This window comes from Anomaloglossus baeobatrachus, chromosome 5 (genome assembly GCF_048569485.1).
Source record: "Anomaloglossus baeobatrachus isolate aAnoBae1 chromosome 5, aAnoBae1.hap1, whole genome shotgun sequence".
NCBI lineage: Eukaryota > Metazoa > Chordata > Amphibia > Anura > Aromobatidae > Anomaloglossus > Anomaloglossus baeobatrachus.
In genome coordinates this window covers 524,816,630-524,836,264 of record NC_134357.1, presented here as the reverse complement: position 1 = coordinate 524,836,264, position 19,635 = coordinate 524,816,630, and the positions used below count along the sequence as shown (strand labels likewise).

The window sequence follows — 19,635 nt, the reverse complement described above, 5'->3', positions numbered from 1 at the left end:
TGTCTGTGCCCCCCAGTGATGTATATACCTTCCACTGATCTATGTGCCCCTAAGTGATGTCAGTACCTCTAGTGCTGTGTGTACCCGACAGCTATGTCTATGCCCCCAGCTTCCCTAGTGATGCCTATTCCTCCCAGCCCTCCCCGTGATGTATATGCCCCCAGCCCCTCCTGTGATGTATATGCCCCCAGCCCCTCCTGTGATGTACACTGGAGAGCAAAATTAGAGAACAATATATGATCACTTGCTATTTTCAGAAATAATGTAATCTACATTGATTAACATTTGAGGTCTTTTTTTGTAAGGGGTACACCATGCCACTAAAAGAATGTTTTACAAAAGATCCAAAGTTTATCAACATAAAATCTTTATTTGACCAAAACCTGATGATCATAATTTGAGAGCAGTAATGACTGTAGCACAGAGAAAGATTAGAACTACATTTTCTGAAGGTAACAAAAGCCACCAATCAGTAGGAAGTGTACAGGCCTTTGCTTTGAATGACAGGACATCACTAGTCTTTCACACTTCTCTGGTGTGACTTTGGTCCACTCTTCTTCCAGAGTTCTTTGGCCGTTGTGGGTTTCTTGGTCATTACTTTGTCACCAAGGATTTTTTGCTATGTGACAGGGTGCATTGTCCTGCATGAAAATTGCTGGCTGTTGAGTGATGAATGCAAGTAAGGAACCACGTGTTGTTGAAGAATGTTCTAATACACACACTGCCATGTAGGTGTATGAGAGGTCCAATTCCTGCTGCAGAAAACAAGTCCCCAAACCATGACACTTCCTTCACCACTTTTCACTGACTTCTTAACACACTTTGGGTTTCAGTGTATGCACAGTTTGTTGACAAACATAATGTTTCCCATCAGACCCAAATATATTAAACTTTTTTTTTTATCACTACAATGGACTGTGGACCACTTCTCTGTCCACACAGCATGCTCTTCACCAAAGGTGAGTCCAGCCTTTTGATTTTTTTCTGCTAATGAGATGTTTTTAGTCCAAATACTCTTAAACATCGTGATACTGTATGACGAGACAGATCCTTACCCTGTTGAGTGCTGAACTGCCTTGCAATTCCAGGTGCAGTGTTGAAATGATTACTCATGAAGAATCTCTGGATTATCCTGTCCTCTCTTGCATTTGTCTTTCAAGTGTGACCAACCTTCTTGGGGGACTTGAAAGAGTTTGTGATGTTGTAAAGATGCAATATTCTCAAAATCAATTTCTCTTGCTATGGCTGATAGGGGTCACCCCTTTAGCCTTAATCTGGACAACCTACTGACAGCATATTTCAGTCACTTTGGAACGGCACAGCATCTTTGCAAAGTCAGTGTAAACTGGAAGGTTTAGATGCCAGTTACATAGGGTTAGACAGATAATTAAGGAAATTAGTGCCAGGTGCCAGATTAACACCAATAACGTACAGGTATCTGAAAATGTTCTCTAATTTTGATCAGTGTTCTTTTTCATATATCTCATTTACATCTTTACTATGAGCTTTGGAATAAATTAAATTTATGAAATAAGCTTAAAATACTGCCAGTTTACGCCTATTAGGATATAATCACATAGGACTAAACAATGACCTTAAGATTTAGGAAATTGTATGTTGTTCTATAAATTTGATCTTCAGTGTATATGCCCCTAGCCCCTCCTGATAGGTATATGCCCCCAGCGACTCCTATGTGATGTTCTATACAGCAGTCACAGTCGAAGACCTGGAAAAGCAGTTGTGAGTAATAGCATGATCAATATCGCCTAATCACACAGCTGCACCAAAGAGAAGGCGCTCCAGCCAGCACTCTATGGTTGAGTTAATTAATTGTTCGACCAAACATAGCAGGGTAATTTTAAAGTTGATAATTTTGTGCGGCCCCGAATGATAGTAGAAATTTCCAAATGACACCAAGCAGAAAAAAAAGGGTTCCCCATCCTTACAGTAAACTATCCAATACATCGTTGGATTCAGGATCTCTTTTCCTCCATCATGCTCTCAAATGACAGATATCCTTTAACCGCTGTCACACACCATAAGTGGCACTTTTGTTCTCTTGAGCACAAAAAGATTGGGAATCTTTAAATTTGTTACCCTGACCCTTCTTTTCCTGACAACTACTCTGTGTGGAATATTAATATACCTCCATTTACATTATATGGTTGTCAGGTCAAATTTAAGTCAGTGGTTCTGCAAATATTAATCTTGTGTACAACCAAATTAAGTCAGACCATTGAAGTCTATGAGAATGAGAAAATATCAAAATCCACAATGAAACAGTCTTTTTCACAAAAGCAAAATCAGACAAGTTTGTGTGAATATAGCCTCAGTGGTTACTACTCACCTGTGCAGTTATCTGTAGGAATCTCCTCTTTACACCGCTCATCACCCCTCACATATGTCCCTGTAGTATTAGTATGGGTCATATCTTTACCCTGAAACAAACATTGTAAAAGTCAGAGACAGATGGAGAAGTCACATCTATGATCAGCTCTAATCCTGCCATCTCCACCGTTCTCATTACCAGGGCTGTGGAGTCGGTAAACCAAACCTTTGACTCCGACTCCTCAATTTCTCTTGCACCGACTCAGACTCCGACTCCTACATATATTGCTTATAGTTAGGTGAAAAATTTATTGTAATACATGAACATGTGTAAGTGAACATCAGACATTTAATAATTTTTATGATACAATAATCAAGATATTTGGATAGAACATAAAATATATTTACTGGAATACAACTTTAGAACACAAACTGTAATAAATTGTAAATATGTAATACACTATGTAATATACAGTACATTACATATATATCGTGTGTGTGTGTGTGTATATGTGTGTGTGTGTGTGTGTGTGTATATATATATTACATATTTACAATGTATTAGTTTGTGTTCTAAAGTTGTATTCCAATAAATATATTTTATGTTCTCTCTAAATATCTTGATTATTGTATCATAAAAATGATTAAATGTCTGATGTTCACATTGTACTACAATATTTTTTTCACTTAAATATAAGCAATATACTAAATGTTATTATTTAGTAAAATGTTCAGCACATTCTGCATTGCACTACTGTCCCCAATTTATTATATATTATAGGAGTTGGAGTCGGTATAAAATGCACCGACTCCAACTCCTAAAATATATAATAAATTGGGGACCAAAATGAGCTCCGACTCCAACTCCACAGCCCTGCTCATTACACAAGTATAAAACATATAATACTGGTGGATAAAACAAGACTGAGCACAAGACCTTCACAGCCGTCTACACATCATAGGAGATTTCATGACACCTTCTCTCCATCTACCTGATGATCCTGAGGAACATTGGGATCTTCTTGGTTACAGTCCTGTGGAAGAAGAGGACGGGAACATCTCTCTGGTGTTGTCCTCTTACTGGGTAGAACTGGAGGAAACACATGCAGGTTCTGAATTTATTCTTTACATACAGATAATTATAGACCAAGTGTATTTAGTCCTGTCTATTACCTGGTGATGTGGGGGGCTGGGGAACCTCCATCATGACGTCCTTGTACAGATCTTTGTGTCCTTCTAAATACTCCCACTCCTCCATGGAGAAATAGATGGTGACATCCTGAAACCTTATAGGAACCTGACACACACAATGATATCGTCATCCCCCGATCCCTTCATAGCGTTACTGTATAATGTCCCAGCATTCCCAGCAGTGTCACCTCTCCAGTCAGCAGCTCAATCATCTTGTAGGTGAGTTCTAGGATCTTCTGGTCATCGATGTCCTCATGTATCAGGGGGTGAGGTGGAGGCCCCGTGATTGGGCTCAGGGGTCTTCCCCATCCCTCAGACACAGGGTCCCGACATCGCTCACTAGTGGTCTTTTTCACTGCTGTGTAATCCTGGTTATGGAGAGACACATTAATAAATCTCACTACAGACATTTCCAGAGTCCTCACCTCTCCAGTTCTGTCCATCTGTTATTCCCATAGATAAGAATGATGTAATGTGACGTCATCAGAATCTCTCACCTTTCCAGTAAGCCGGAAGAGGATCTCTAGGGTGAGGTGTAATATCCTCTCCGCCATCTTGTCCCTGTCCCTATCCATCCTTGATGGGTCAATCAGGAAAATTCTCTTATATAGAAGATCTCCACTGAGAGGATCCGATATTGTAAGGATCTAAATGGGGAAGATGACGATCTAAAATCATAACCATCCCATGTAATAATACAATTAGTGGAGATAATCGGGGAAAAGGAGATCTAATGTATAGGTGATGTATTCTCTTGTTTCGTATGGCCTGAGCAACATGAGTTGAATATCTTGTACATGACACTACAAATGTAGAAGTGAGTGGTCCCACACATTTTACTTCTTCTGTCGATTTTTAGATATTGTCTTATGGCTTATTAAATCATACTCTTGATATTTGTTGTTCATAGTTTGTTGTGTTTAAAATTATTTGCTTTACTCCTTCAACATTGAAATTGCAACACCAAGAAGGAACAGTCTGGAAATTATAGAAATCACAAGCTGGAGAGACGTGTTACTGATCGGGAAATGGTGTCAAAATTAACACAAAATTTTCACAATATCTCAATTTAATCAGTATGGAGTTTGAGCGTCATGAGTATGAATCCCAGCATTTACAGCCTTGACTGTTATCAATGAGGTTATTAATGGTCGTCTGAGCAATATTCTTGGGCAATTTAAGACTATGTTCATATCCTGTAGTCATTAGTTGTTTTTTTTTTAACATGGCAGTCTATGGATAACTGATCTGTTAACAGATCGCTATTTAGCCATCCGTTGTACTTGCATTGTAACTTATCAATTGTTTTCTTAATGGATCCGTTACAAATGGATGATAAATAGCAATCCATTAACGGATCTTTTGTCCATAGACTCCACGTTAAAAATGGCAGCTTCCTTTGCAATTGCTGACCAGTGATTTTCCAAATGTTGCCAGTGATAGACCATTCCAGAGATGCTGCAGGCCATAGTAGCACATTTAGGCAATATAGGCTGCTCATAGTAGAACGGCAACATACCACCTGGTTTTGTAGAGATGAAAAGGGACTACTGGGACATTTTGGAGAAATGGCTGCACCACTGGTTCCACCACCAAATCAATGTAACAGTTGTACCTAAAATAAAAATTAGAATGGTCAGGCTACAGACTACATCATACCAGCCCACACTATAATTCCAGGAATAGGATGGTGTGACATTCCCTCGTGAAGGACTCTTCATGGCATTGCCAACTCCAGACCAATCTCCGGCTTTCATTGTGTCCAAGAAGAGAATAGACCTCCATTACCATTTTATTCTGTACCATGATAGCCGTTGAGAACAGTGGCATGAGGTCAATGGACCCCTGTAGCCGGTCATCTGACTCGTACACAATGTTGGTGTAAACATTTCTGAATCTTGGCCAGGAATTTATATGTTAATCGTAGTCAGTCACCCCTAAAATGCAAACTAAGCTAGTTAAACAATTATGTAAAATATGAAAATATCATATTCGCGATATACATTTCACTGTTGTAAGTAGTGTGACGACATGGACTCTCATGGGTTAAAGTTTCTTAAAATCCAGCCAGACAGCATGAGAGATTGTCTATAGATGGGGGAGAAGTCCCTCATTGTTTTTACAAGACTCTTGTTGACTCAATGTAATTGTGTTGGCCACTGAAAGCTAGACGTATTGTTCTCCAGACATTTCCAGTAACCATTGTATTGTAGTTGTGTATTAATAATGTAATTACCTTAGTAGCCATTGTCTAGTCGGTGACTCCCAGTTTACATGTACACCCTCAGTCTTTCTATGCACATCATTTAAATGAACATTGTCCATGCAGCTTGAAATTCCTCCAATGGGAGAAGCAATCTTGTCCAACCAATCGATGAGGACGCAGTGTATCCAAGTGGAAGGTTGTGGCTATAAAAAGGACTTCTTTAAGCCACCAGGGGAGCTGACTAGAGGATCAGGATATCTTATGGCTTCAATCTAGGGACTCCGGACCCGGTTGGAGACCATATCCACAGCCTAGGGATTTCGACTCCCGCTGCCAGGATTTTATCATCAAACCAGGACTACCTAAGGAGGACACGCAGGTTGGGACAGTTCAGTCACCTGTTACAGACTTTGCAGACCTCAGACAGCTTGGAACCTGTGAGGCATGGACATTCTAATCCCTGGTGAGCCAGCGGAAGGGCGAGACTCTGTTGCCTGTTACATTTGTGTGTTTTCCTGGTTATGCGTTATGTGCCGTTAATTGTTTGGGGATCCAATAAAGTCTAATTATTGCGGTTCCCTAACCCTGTGTTGTCTGAGTAGTGTTACGCCCACGGTTAAGGAGGCCGGCGTTCAGTTGGGATGAGCCCTGAGCCACGCTGTCTTTCTAAAGGCGGCAGGTTTTAGTGGACGAAAGCGCCCACTGAGCCCTGCGTCTCCACAAGTAGTTCGAAAACTTCTTTATATAAACATATGCAAATGAGGACGTTTTGGTGAACCTTTGGCGTGTACAAGAGCACGGTGCTCCATTACGACTCCCTTAGTTTGCATACTGAGCAGTTTCTTCTTGATTTACAACTGCCCGAAAACCTTAACAGCGGAACTGCAAGTGCACACCGACTATGCAGGAGTCAGCGGCATGCACCCAGCAAGGGGACTGGTCCCTCTTATATCACTACCTCCTGTCATGCACCCAGCACTGGGACTACTCCCCCTTATTTCATTACTAGTGATGGGCGAACCCCACAATGTTCGCGTGCGGGAGCCTCGCCCGAACGTTTTGTAAAGATCGAGTTCGGGTTCTGAGATAATGTGAACTTGCGTCCGAACACCGAACTTGGACTTTACAGGTATGCGATGGGTCGGGGGGGGCTGTAAAATAAAGAATATAGTTAATAATAAACATTGCCATTATATTTACCGCTCCCGTGAGTCTGTCTCCCGGCCGCTTCTGCTTCAGTGTCTGATCATTGCTGTGCCCCCGGGTTACAGGACCTTCCATGACATCATAGCCATGTGACTTGTGTGATGTGAATGTTGTGCAGACATTGGGTTACAGACTGGTCACATGGCTATGATGTCACGGAAGGTCCTATAACCCACGAGGTATCAACATTCACACCAGACTGGTCACATGGCTATGATGTCATGGAAGGTCCTGTAAGTCAGATGTAGCAGAGCTGAAGATGCTCGTCTGCCTTTGGACTACGTCTGAGGGGTTTTTTTTTGAGTAATAAAGATGGAGTCCTAAATGTCTTCTGTTTTATTTCTAATAAAGTATTTTTTCTCTGTGTTTTTGTTTTATTTTACTGTTAAAATAACAGACAACCACAGACGCTGTCACAGAGTGGGCGTCTGTGATTGCATGCTGGAGTAGCCTGAAACCAGTCCATACATTCTAGCATCTCGAATGTATGGGCAGCTTCCAGGTTACTCCAACAGCCAATCACAGATACCCATTCTGCGTGACAGTGTTTGTGATTGGCTGTTGGGTCCTTCGCACATATAGTAGTGTAAAAATAAATAATTAATTTAAAAAAATGACATAGCGCTCCGTAGTATTTTTGATTTTCAGCACAGATATAGTGGATGGCTACGGTCTGCCACTTCCATCTGCCTGGCTTTACCTTGGCTGGCAATCAAAATACAGGAAGCCTATTAATTTTTTTTATTTAAAAAAATAGTAAAAAAAAAAAAAGCATGAGATCCCGCTGTATTTTGATTGCCAGTCAGGTAAAGCAAGGCAGCTGGAGGCTGGGATTCTCAGCGTTGTAATGCCCAAGAGTTCTGGGCCCCCCACGCTAAAACCACAGCCACCCCTGGAAATGGCTCATTGTTTCTTAGCGCCAATTCCAGGCGCTTTACCCGGCTCGTCCAGCGGCCCTGATGGCAGTGGCACTCTGGGTAATAAAGGAGTTAATACCAGCTTTGTATACTCAGCTGGTACTAGGCCCGAAATTCATGGTGTCACGCAAAATTAGACATAGCCACCGTGAATTTCTAGTAAACAGTAAAAAAAAAAACGCAACACATAGAAAAAATTTTTTCTTAGAAATAAAACAAAAAAATTTAGAGCCTCAATCTTTATTATAAAAAAATCCTTAGTCCGATGTAGTCCACAGGTAGAGCAATGTCACCTCTGCTTCATTGCTCTGTATAGACAAGTGTCTCCACAGAGCGAGAAGCAGAGAGAGCAATGTCAGCTCTTCTTCATCACTCTGTACAGACAAGTGTCTCTACAGAGAGAGAAGCAGGGAGAGCCATGTCAGCTTTGCTTCATCACTTTTTACAGACATATACAGAGCGAGAAGCAGGCAGCGCCATGTCAGCTCTGCTTCATCACTCTGTACAAACATACAGAGCGAGACGCGGGGAGAGCAATGTCAGCTCTGTTTCATCGCTCTACACAGAGCGAGAAGCAGGCTGACACTGAAGGTATGATTCCATTTGCGTATGACTCGTACATTCTCGCATTGTATCACCCCGCACGGCCTGACACTCTCTGGACAGGGGCGGCTCAGCTGCATGGAGAAACAGGACCCGCTCCTGTCGGGATAGTGTTCGCCATGCCGGGTGATGCGATGAGACACTCGCACAGTGACAGTCAAAGTTCAATCGAGTCCAGGAGCCATGGACTCGGGTGGATCCTGACGTCACCACGAACACGACCGAAGACTGGCGAGCGACAAGCAGTACAGTGAATACCACCAGATGTTAACAGGACATTCGATGATGTCATAGCCATGTGACCAGTCTGTAAGCTAATGTCTGTACAACAGTCACACCAGACTGGTCACATGGCTATGACGTCATGGAAGGTCCTTTAGTCAGTGATGGTTACCATGGAAGCAGAAGCAGCCAGGAGACAGACTCTGCAGGACGTGTCACAGGACCTGTAAGTATAATCAGAATGTTTTATAATAATGTGCTTTTTTTTGTTTTACAGCCCATGGACCCGAACTATAACACGAGCTTCCCAGGAGAGCTTGCGCTCGGGATCGTGTGCACGATCGGTACGAACCCCGAACTTTACAGTTATGGTTCGTCCATCACTATTCATTACCTCCTGTCATGTACCCAGCAAGGGGACTGGGCCCCTTATATTATTACCTCCTCTCATGCACCCAGCAAGGGGACTGGTCCCCATTATATCATTACCTCTTGTCATGTACCCAGCAAGGGGACTGGTCCCCATTATATCATTACCTCCTGTCATGTACCCAGGAACAGGCCTGGGTCCCCTTATATCATTACCTCCTGTCATGTACCCAGGAACAGGACTGGGCCCCCTTATATCATTACCTCCTGTCATGTACAACCCTGGCACACGAATCAGACTAAAGAACTGAGACAGGCTTCCAGAATTGTTGAGCGCAGATCGAGGAAGTCCCATTCCACTGAGCACTTCATTGCATATAAAGAGTCCCTCACCACCTTCAAGTCCACACTCACTGCTGCAAAACAAACCTACTTCTCATCCCTCATATCCTCTCTCTCTCACAATCGTAAACAGCTATTCAACAATTACAATTTTCTCCTCCATCCTCCAGCACCACCTCCCTCTCCTCTCATCTCAGCTGAAGACTTTGCCTCTTTCTTCAAGCAGAAGATTGACAACATCAGAGCAAGCTTTGGCCCACAATCCCCACAGCCACTTCTCACAACTACTCAGCCTTCTTCCTCTAAATCCAGCTTCTCCACCATGACAGAAAACAATCTTTCCACTCTACTCTCAAGATCACATCTAACCACCTGTGCACTGGACCCGCTCCCATCGCACCTCATCCCCAACATCGCTGCAGTCCTCATCCCAGCCCTAACCCATCTCTTCAACCTATCACTAACAAGTGGTGTATTCCCCTCATGTTTTAAACATGCCTCCATTACACAAATCCTCAAAAAGCCCTCCCTTGACCCATCCTCTGTGTCAAACTATCGCCCCATATCCCTTCTCCCCTATGCCTCAAAACTACTGGAACAGCATGTCCATCTTGAATTGTCCTCATACCTCTCCTCCTGCTTTGACCAGCTACAATCTGGCTTCCGACCACATCACTCTATTGAAAATGCCCTAACCAAAGTCACCAATGATCTACTAACCGCCAAAGCCAAGCGACACTACTCTATCCTCCTCCTCCTGGACCTGTCCTCTGCTTTCGACACAGTAGATTATTCCCTCCTACTACAGATTCTCTCATCTCTGGGCATCACAGACTTGGCCCCATCTTGGATCTCCTCATACCTAACCGACCGAACTTTCAGCGTCTCCCATTCTCACACCACTTCCTCATCTCACCCCCTATCTGTCGGTGTCCCCCAAGGCTCAGTTCTTGGACCCCTGCTGTTCTCCATCTATACCTTCGGCCTGGGACAGCTCATAGAGTCCCACGGCTTTCAGTATCATCTCTATGCCGATGACACACAGATCTACCTCTCTGGACCTGACATTACCTCTCTACTTTATATAAGAATAAGGCTGCACATCAAACTTAGATAATGGTATAATGCCTCAAGCATATGGAAAAATATTGGAATATACAATGAAAAATGCTACTTGCTAATTTGAACATGTGAATAATGAATTGCATACCTGCTATGAATATTAGGAAAAAGGAGATATTTAGCAATCGCATTGATCAATGTAACTGAGCCCCAAAACCTCGTCAAGGTATATCTCTATATTGGGGTCCCTAGCTCTGTGACCCTAACTGTGTGTCATCTCATTGCAATTAAAAACTGCTATGGGTGGAGAGGGGTAACTAAGGACTTTCTTATATAGGAGATGGAAAAAACATGGCTGAAAGGGGCGGAGCTGTGTTCACATTCAGAAAAAAAACTACATATAACTGAATAGGATAACTGAAGTGAGCACTAATATATATATATGAGTGCAAGCCAAAAATACATACTATATATAAGAATAAGGCTGCACATCAAACTTAGATAATGGTATAATGCCTCAAGCATATGGAAAAATATTGGAATATACAATGAAAAATGCTACTTGCTAATTTGAACATGTGAATAATGAATTGCATACCTGCTATGAATATTAGGAAAAAGGAGATATTTAGCAATCGCATTGATCAATGTAACTGAGCCCCAAAACCTCGTCAAGGTATATCTCTATATTGGGGTCCCTAGCTCTGTGACCCTAACTGTGTGTCATCTCATTGCAATTAAAAACTGCTATGGGTGGAGAGGGGTAACTAAGGACTTTCTTATATAGGAGATGGAAAAAACATGGCTGAAAGGGGCGGAGCTGTGTTCACATTCAGAAAAAAAACTACATATAACTGAATAGGATAACTGAAGTGAGCACTAATATATATATATGAGTGCAAGCCAAAAATACATACTATATATAAGAATAAGGCTGCACATCAAACTTAGATAATGGTATAATGCCTCAAGCATATGGAAAAATATTGGAATATACAATGAAAAATGCTACTTGCTAATTTGAACATGTGAATAACGAATTGCATACCTGCTATGAATATTAGGAAAAAGGAGATATTTAGCAATCGCATTGATCAATGTAACTGAGCCCCAAAACCTCATCAAGGTATATCTCTATATTGGGGTCCCTAGCTCTGTGACCCTAACTGTGTGTCATCTCATTGCAATTATGTATTTTTGGCTTGCACTCATATATATATATTAGTGCTCACTTCAGTTATCCTATTCAGTTATATGTAGTTTTTTTTCTGAATGTGAACACAGCTCCGCCCCTTTCAGCCATGTTTTTTCCATCTCCTATATAAGAAAGTCCTTAGTTACCCCTCTCCACCCATAGCAGTTTTTAATTGCAATGAGATGACACACAGTTAGGGTCACAGAGCTAGGGACCCCAATATAGAGATATACCTTGACGAGGTTTTGGGGCTCAGTTACATTGATCAATGCGATTGCTAAATATCTCCTTTTTCCTAATATTCATAGCAGGTATGCAATTCATTATTCACATGTTCAAATTAGCAAGTAGCATTTTTCATTGTATATTCCAATATTTTTCCATATGCTTGAGGCATTATACCATTATCTAAGTTTGATGTGCAGCCTTATTCTTATATATAGTATGTATTTTTGGCTTGCACTCATATATATATATTAGTGCTCACTTCAGTTATCCTATTCAGTTATATGTAGTTTTTTTTTCTGAATGTGAACACAGCTCCGCCCCTTTCAGCCATGTTTTTTCCATCTCCTATATAAGAAAGTCCTTAGTTACCCCTCTCCACCCATAGCAGTTTTTAATTGCAATGAGATGACACACAGTTAGGGTCACAGAGCTAGGGACCCCAATATAGAGATATACCTTGACGAGGTTTTGGGGCTCAGTTACATTGATCAATGCGATTGCTAAATATCTCCTTTTTCCTAATATTCATAGCAGGTATGCAATTCATTATTCACATGTTCAAATTAGCAAGTAGCATTTTTCATTGTATATTCCAATATTTTTCCATATGCTTGAGGCATTATACCATTATCTAAGTTTGATGTGCAGCCTTATTCTTATATATAGTATGTATTTTTGGCTTGCACTCATATATATATATTAGTGCTCACTTCAGTTATCCTATTCAGTTATATGTAGTTTTTTTTTTCTGAATGTGAACACAGCTCCGCCCCTTTCAGCCATGTTTTTTCCATCTCCTATATAAGAAAGTCCTTAGTTACCCCTCTCCACCCATAGCAGTTTTTAATTGCAATGAGATGACACACAGTTAGGGTCACAGAGCTAGGGACCCCAATATAGAGATATACCTTGACGAGGTTTTGGGGCTCAGTTACATTGATCAATGCGATTGCTAAATATCTCCTTTTTCCTAATATTCATAGCAGGTATGCAATTCATTATTCACATGTTCAAATTAGCAAGTAGCATTTTTCATTGTATATTCCAATATTTTTCCATATGCTTGAGGCATTATACCATTATCTAAGTTTGATGTGCAGCCTTATTCTTATATATATTACCTCTCTACTAACCAAAATTCCACAATGTCTGTCTGCTATTTCATCCTTCTTCTCTGCGCGATTCCTAAAGCTTAACATGGACAAAACAGAGTTCATTGTCTTTCCTCCTCCTCACTCATCTCCTCCAACAAGCCTTTCCATCACACATGATGGTTGCTTGCTCACTCTCCCCAGTCTCACAAGCTCGTTGCCTTGGAGTAACCCTCGACTCTGCTCTATCCTTCAAGCCACACATCCAAGCCCTCTTCAGCTCATGCAGACTACAACTCAAAAATATCTCCTGGATCCGTGCTTTCCTTAACCAAGAATCAGCAAAAACATTAGTGCATGCCCTCATCATCACCCACCTTGACTACTGCAACCTCCTGCTCTCTGGGATACCTTCCAACACTCTTGCACCCCTCCAATCTATCGTAAACTCTGCGGCCCGCTTAATCCACCTCTCCCCTCGCTATTCCCCAGCCTCGTCAACGACTCCAGTTCAAAACGTTAACCATGACATACAAAGCCATCCAACCTGTCTCCTCCTTACATCTGTGACCTATTCTCGCGGTACCTACCTGCACGCAACCGGAGATCCTCACGATCTCCTTCTCTACTCCTCTCTTATCTCCTCTTCCCACAATCGCGTACAAGATTTCTCCCGTGCCTCCCCCATACTCTGGAAGGCTCTACCTCAGCATATCAGACTCTCCCCTACCGTGGAAAGCTTCAAGAGGAACCTCAAGACCCATCTCTTCCAACAAGCCTACAACCTACAATAGCCCTCAGTCCAGTACACCACTGTGCAACCAGCTCTGTCCTCACCTATTGTACCATCACCCATTCCCTGTAGACTGTGAGCCCTCGCGGGCAGGGTCCTCTCTCCTCCTATACCAGTCTGTTTTGTACTGTTAATGACTGTTGTACGTATACCCTCTTTCACTTGTAAAGAGCCATGGAATAAATGGCGCTATAATAATAAATAAATAATAATAATATTAATGTACCCAGCAAGGGACTGGTCCCCCTTATATCATTACCTCCTATCATGTACCCAGCAAGTAGACTTTTCCCCCTTATTTCATTACCTCCTGTCATGTACCCAGCAAGTAGACTGTTCCCCCTTATACCATTACCTCTTGTCATGCACCCAACAAGGGGACTGTTCCCCATTATATCATTACCTCCTGTCATGTACCCAGCAAGTATACTGTTCCCCCTTATATCATTACCTCCTGTCATGTACCCAGCAAGTAGACTGTTCCCCCTTATATCATTACCTCCTGTCATGTACCCAACAAGGGGACTGTTCCCACTTATATCATTACCTCCTGTCATGTACCCAACAAGGGGACTGTTCCCCCTTATATCATTACCTCCTGTCATGTACCCAGCAAGGGGACTGTTCCCCATTATATCATTACCTCCTGTCATGTACCCAACAAGGGGACCGTTCCCCCTTATATCATTACCTCCTGTCATGTACCCAACAAGGAGACTGTTCCCCATTATATCATTACCTCCTGTCATGTACCCAACAAGGAGACTGTTCCCCATTATATCATTACCTCCTGTCATGTACCCAGCAAGGGGACTGTTCCCCATTATATCATTACCTCCTGTCATGTACCCAACAAGTAGACTGTTCCCCCTTATATCATTACCTCCTGTCATGTACCCAACAAGTAGACTGTCCCCCCTTATATCATTACCTCCTGTCATGTACCCAACAAGGGGACTGTTCCCACTTATATCATTACCTCCTGTCATGTACCCAACAAGGGGACTGTTCCCACTTATATCATTACCTCCTGTCATGTACCCAACAAGGGGACTGTTCCCCATTATATCATTACCTCCTGTCATGTACCCAGCAAGGGGACTGTTCCCCCTTATATCATTACCTCCTGTCATGTACCCAGCAAGGGGACTGTTCCCCATTATATCATTACCTCCTGTCATGTACCCAACAAGGGGACTGTTCCCCATTATATCATTACCTCCTGTCATGTACCCAACAAGGGGACTGTTCCCCCTTATATCATTACCTCCTGTCATGTACCCAACAAGGGGACTGTTCCCCCTTATATCATTACCTCCTGTCATGTACCCAACAAGGGGACTGTTCCCCATTATATCATTACCTCCTGTCATGTACCCAACAAGGGGACTGTTCCCCATTATATCATTACCTCCTGTCATGTACCCAGCAAGGGGACTGTTCCCCATTATATCATTACCTCCTGTCATGTACCCAGCAAGGGGACTGTTCCCCCTTATATCATTACCTCCTGTCATGTACCCAACAAGGGGACTGTTCCCCATTATATCATTACCTCCTGTCATGTACCCAACAAGGGGACTGTTCCCCATTATATCATTACCTCCTGTCATGTACCCAGCAAGGGGACTGTTCCCCATTATATCATTACCTCCTGTCATGTACCCAACAAGGGGACTGTTCCCCATTATATCATTACCTCCTGTCATGTACCCAGCAAGGGGACTGTTCCCCATTATATCATTACCTCCTGTCATGTACCCAGCAAGGGGACTGTTCCCCATTATATCATTACCTCCTGTCATGTACCCAACAAGGGGACTGTTCCCCCTTATATCATTACCTCCTGTCATGTACCCAACAAGGGGACTGTTCCCCATTATATCATTACCTCCTGTCATGTACCCAACAAGGGGACTGTTCCCCATTATATCATTACCTCCTGTCATGTACCCAGCAAGGGGACTGTTCCCCATTATATCATTACCTCCTGTCATGTACCCAGCAAGGGGACTGTTCCCCATTATATCATTACCTCCTGTCATGTACCCAACAAGGGGACTGTTCCCCCTTATATCATTACCTCCTGTCATGTACCCAACAAGGGGACTGTTCCCCATTATATCATTACCTCCTGTCATGTACCCAGCAAGGGGACTGTTCCCCATTATATCATTACCTCCTGTCATGTACCCAGCAAGGGGACTGTTCCCCATTATATCATTACCTCCTGTCATGTACCCAGCAAGGGGACTGTTCCCCATTATATCATTACCTCCTGTCATGTACCCAACAAGGGGACTGTTCCCCATTATATCATTACCTCCTGTCATGTACCCAGCAAGGGGACTGTTCCCCATTATATCATTACCTCCTGTCATGTACCCAACAAGGGGACTGTTCCCCCTTATATCATTACCTCCTGTCATGTACCCAACAAGGGGACTGTTCCCCATTATATCATTACCTCCTGTCATGTACCCAACAAGGGGACTGTTCCCCATTATATCATTACCTCCTGTCATGTACCCAGCAAGGGGACTGTTCCCCATTATATCATTACCTCCTGTCATGTACCCAGCAAGGGGACTGTTCCCCATTATATCATTACCTCCTGTCATGTACCCAGCAAGGGGACTGTTCCCCATTATATCATTACCTCCTGTCATGTACCCAACAAGGGGACTGTTCCCCATTATATCATTACCTCCTGTCATGTACCCAGCAAGGGGACTGTTCCCCATTATATCATTACCTCCTGTCATGTACCCAACAAGGGGACTGTTCCCCCTTATATCATTACCTCCTGTCATGTACCCAACAAGGGGACTGTTCCCCATTATATCATTACCTCCTGTCATGTACCCAACAAGGGGACTGTTCCCCATTATATCATTACCTCCTGTCATGTACCCAGCAAGGGGACTGTTCCCCATTATATCATTACCTCCTGTCATGTACCCAACAAGTAGACTGTTCCCCCTTATATCATTACCTCCTGTCATGTACCCAGCAAGGGGACTGTTCCCCCTTATATCATTACCTCCTGTCATGTACCCAACAAGGGGACTGTTCCCCCTTATATCATTACCTCCTGTCATGTTCCCAGCAAGGGGACTGTTCCCCCTTATATCATTACCTCCTGTCATGTTCCCAGCAAGGGGACTGTTCCCCATTATATCATTACCTCTAGTATTGGCACTGCCACTTACACACCCAGAAGTGGAGCGAGCGGCTTCAGAGAGATCAGTTTCTTGTTTTCAGTGCAAACCTCTGTGACAATCCACAATCAGATCCTATAATGTCCCGAGCTCCGATATTCTGCCCCACGACCTCCCCCTGCGCGGCCAGTGTCCTCATTACAGGACCGACACCACCGACATCTCACGGGAAATCCCTTTATTATCAACTATTACAGGGAAAACCAGGAACATTCCAGACCCCTCCATTCCCTATAATCTCCCCCCAGAGAGAAAGCGTCATCTGTCCCCAAACCCAGAGTGACCTCCCCTGTATACATGAGCACACCCAGCTGTATATTACTGTACATATACACATGGCAGAGCTGGGGGAGGGGACACTATCTCCGGGAATGGAGGGGTTACTGCGCCCAGTAATGGGGAATCTCCACATACCTCCTCCTGCAGAGCCGCACACTAGATATATGGTAGAGGCTAGAGTGTATGGGCTCCTTCCAGGTTAGTAGGCGTGTTCGGCTTGATTGGTGGGCGAGGCAATGTTTCCTTTTGTCCAGCACATAATCACACAGGGGGAGGCGTTGTCCCCCCTTCTGCTCTGTGCTTACAGGACCTGTGATGATGTCACATGGAGGGGAGGAGTCAGGGGTCACATGATCAGCTCCTCAGTGTATGCAGGACTCTGCTGTGCTGGGTGTCATGGTGCTGGATGAGGAGAAGGTTATGTGTGGATGTAGCAGAGCCGTGTACGAGATGTGTACGGAGCAGAGCCGTGTGTGTACGAGGTGTATGGAGCGTAGCCGTGTGTGTACGAGGTGTACGGAGCAGACCCGCGTGTGTACGAGGTGTACGGAGCAGAGCCGTGTACGAGGTGTGTACGGAGCAGAGCCGTGTGTGTACGAGGTGTATGGAGCGTAGCCGTGTGTGTACGAGGTGTACGGAGCGGAGCCGTGTGTGTACGAGGTGTATGGAGCAGAGCCGTGTGTGTACGAGGTGTATGGAGCGGAGCCGTGTGTGTACGAGGTGTACGGAGCGGAGCCGTGTGTGTACGAGGTGTATGGAGCGTAGCCGTGTGTGTACGAGGTGTACGGAGCAGAGCCGTGTGTGTACGAGGTGTATGGAGCGTAGCCGTGTGTGTACGAGGTGTACGGAGCAGAGCCGTGTGTGTACGAGGTGTATGGAGCGGAGCCGTGTGTGTACGAGGTGTATGGAGCGGAGCCGTGTGTGTACGAGGTGTATGGAGCGTAGCCGTGTGTGTACGAGGTGTACAGAGCAGAGCTGTGTGTGTACGAGGTGTATGGAGCGGAGCCGTGTGTGTACGAGGTGTATGGAGCGGAGCCGTGTGTGTACGAGGTGTATGGAGCGGAGCCGTGTGTGTACGAGGTGTATGGAGCGGAGCCGTGTGTGTACGAGGTGTATGGAGCGGAGCCGTGTGTGTACGAGGTGTACAGAGCAGAGCCGTGTGTGTACGAGGTGTACAGAGCAGAGCCGTGTGTGTACGAGGTGTACAGAGCAGAGCCGTGTGTGTACGAGGTGTATGGAGCGGAGCCGTGTGTGTACGAGGTGTATGGAGCAGAGCCGTGTGTGTACGAGGTGTATGGAGCAGAGCCGTGTGTGTACGGGGTGTACAGAGCAGAGCCGTGTGTGTACGAGGTGTATGGAGCGGAGCCGTGTGTGTACGAGGTGTACGGAGCGGAGCCGTGTGTGTATGAGATGTACGGAGTGGAGCCCTGTTTGTGCAACGTGTACGGAGCAGAGCCGTGTGTGTACGAGGTGTACGGAGCAGAGTCGTGTGTGTATGAGGTGTACGGAGCAGAGTCGTGTGTGTATGAGGTGTACAGAGCAGAGCCGTGTGTGTATGAGGTGTACAGAGCAGAGCCGTGTGTGTATGAGGTGTACAGAGCAGAGCCGTGTGTGTACGAGGTGTACAATACGGAGCCGTGTGTGTATGAGATGTACGGAGTGGAGCCCTGTTTGTGCAACGTGTACGGAGCGGAGCCGCATGTGTACGACGTGTATGGAGTGGAGCCGTGTGTGTACGAGGTGTACGGAAAGGAGCTATGTGTGTATGACTTGTACAGAGCGGAGCCGAGTGTGTACGATGTGTATGGAGTGGAGCCGTGTGTGTACAACTTGTATGGAGCGGAGCCGCGTGTGTACAATGTGTGCGGAGCTGAGTATATATGACGTGTACGGAGGGGTCGCATGTGTAGAATGTCTGCAGAGCAATATGTTTGATGTACAGAACAGAGCTATGCCTTTATAATGAGTACGGATCGGTGCTGCAGGGGCCCAGTGACAGGGTCCCTGAATGTTTGATAAGTCACAATCGCTGTTCTGGAATGAGGGGGCAGGGGCCGTGTTCCCTGGGTGGTCTACAAGGCTCTGATGTTCCCTGCTATCCACCCCCACACAGTATCCACAGCCGATGGATAGACCAAAAACGCAGGTATAGGGGGATAATAGTCACTTTACTACAGCAGGAACGAGGAAATACAACACAGAATATATGTTCCACAGTCTCTCGTGGGTAGGCCACGGCAAATACAGCTTGGAGTTGAATACTGAAGTGCAATTAGGGTTCTGGAGCTTTAAGAGCACGAGATGTTTGAGATGTAATACTGGTATGCTTTTAGCAGCAGGTTCGGAGTCTTGTAGCTTAGAATAGGAGGGTAGGTGTTATAG

General features: G+C 44.3%; 1 protein-coding gene across 1 annotated transcript in view; it reads right to left on the bottom strand.

Annotated features, from left to right (window-relative positions):
- LOC142312891 (uncharacterized) overlaps positions 1-17,496 on the bottom strand; it is a 63,020-nt gene extending 45,524 nt beyond the window's left edge. The window contains exons 1-7 of the mRNA XM_075351877.1: positions 17,389-17,496; positions 5,039-5,134; positions 4,017-4,166; positions 3,708-3,887; positions 3,502-3,625; positions 3,321-3,418; positions 2,348-2,438 (exon numbers count right to left, since the gene is read on the bottom strand). Of these exons, the coding sequence (XP_075207992.1) occupies positions 2,348-2,438; positions 3,321-3,418; positions 3,502-3,625; positions 3,708-3,887; positions 4,017-4,094 (571 nt within the window). The 5' untranslated portion in view covers positions 4,095-4,166; positions 5,039-5,134; positions 17,389-17,496. The remainder of the gene's footprint in view (positions 1-2,347; positions 2,439-3,320; positions 3,419-3,501; positions 3,626-3,707; positions 3,888-4,016; positions 4,167-5,038; positions 5,135-17,388) is intronic.
- Positions 17,497-19,635: the final 2,139 nt, after the last annotated feature.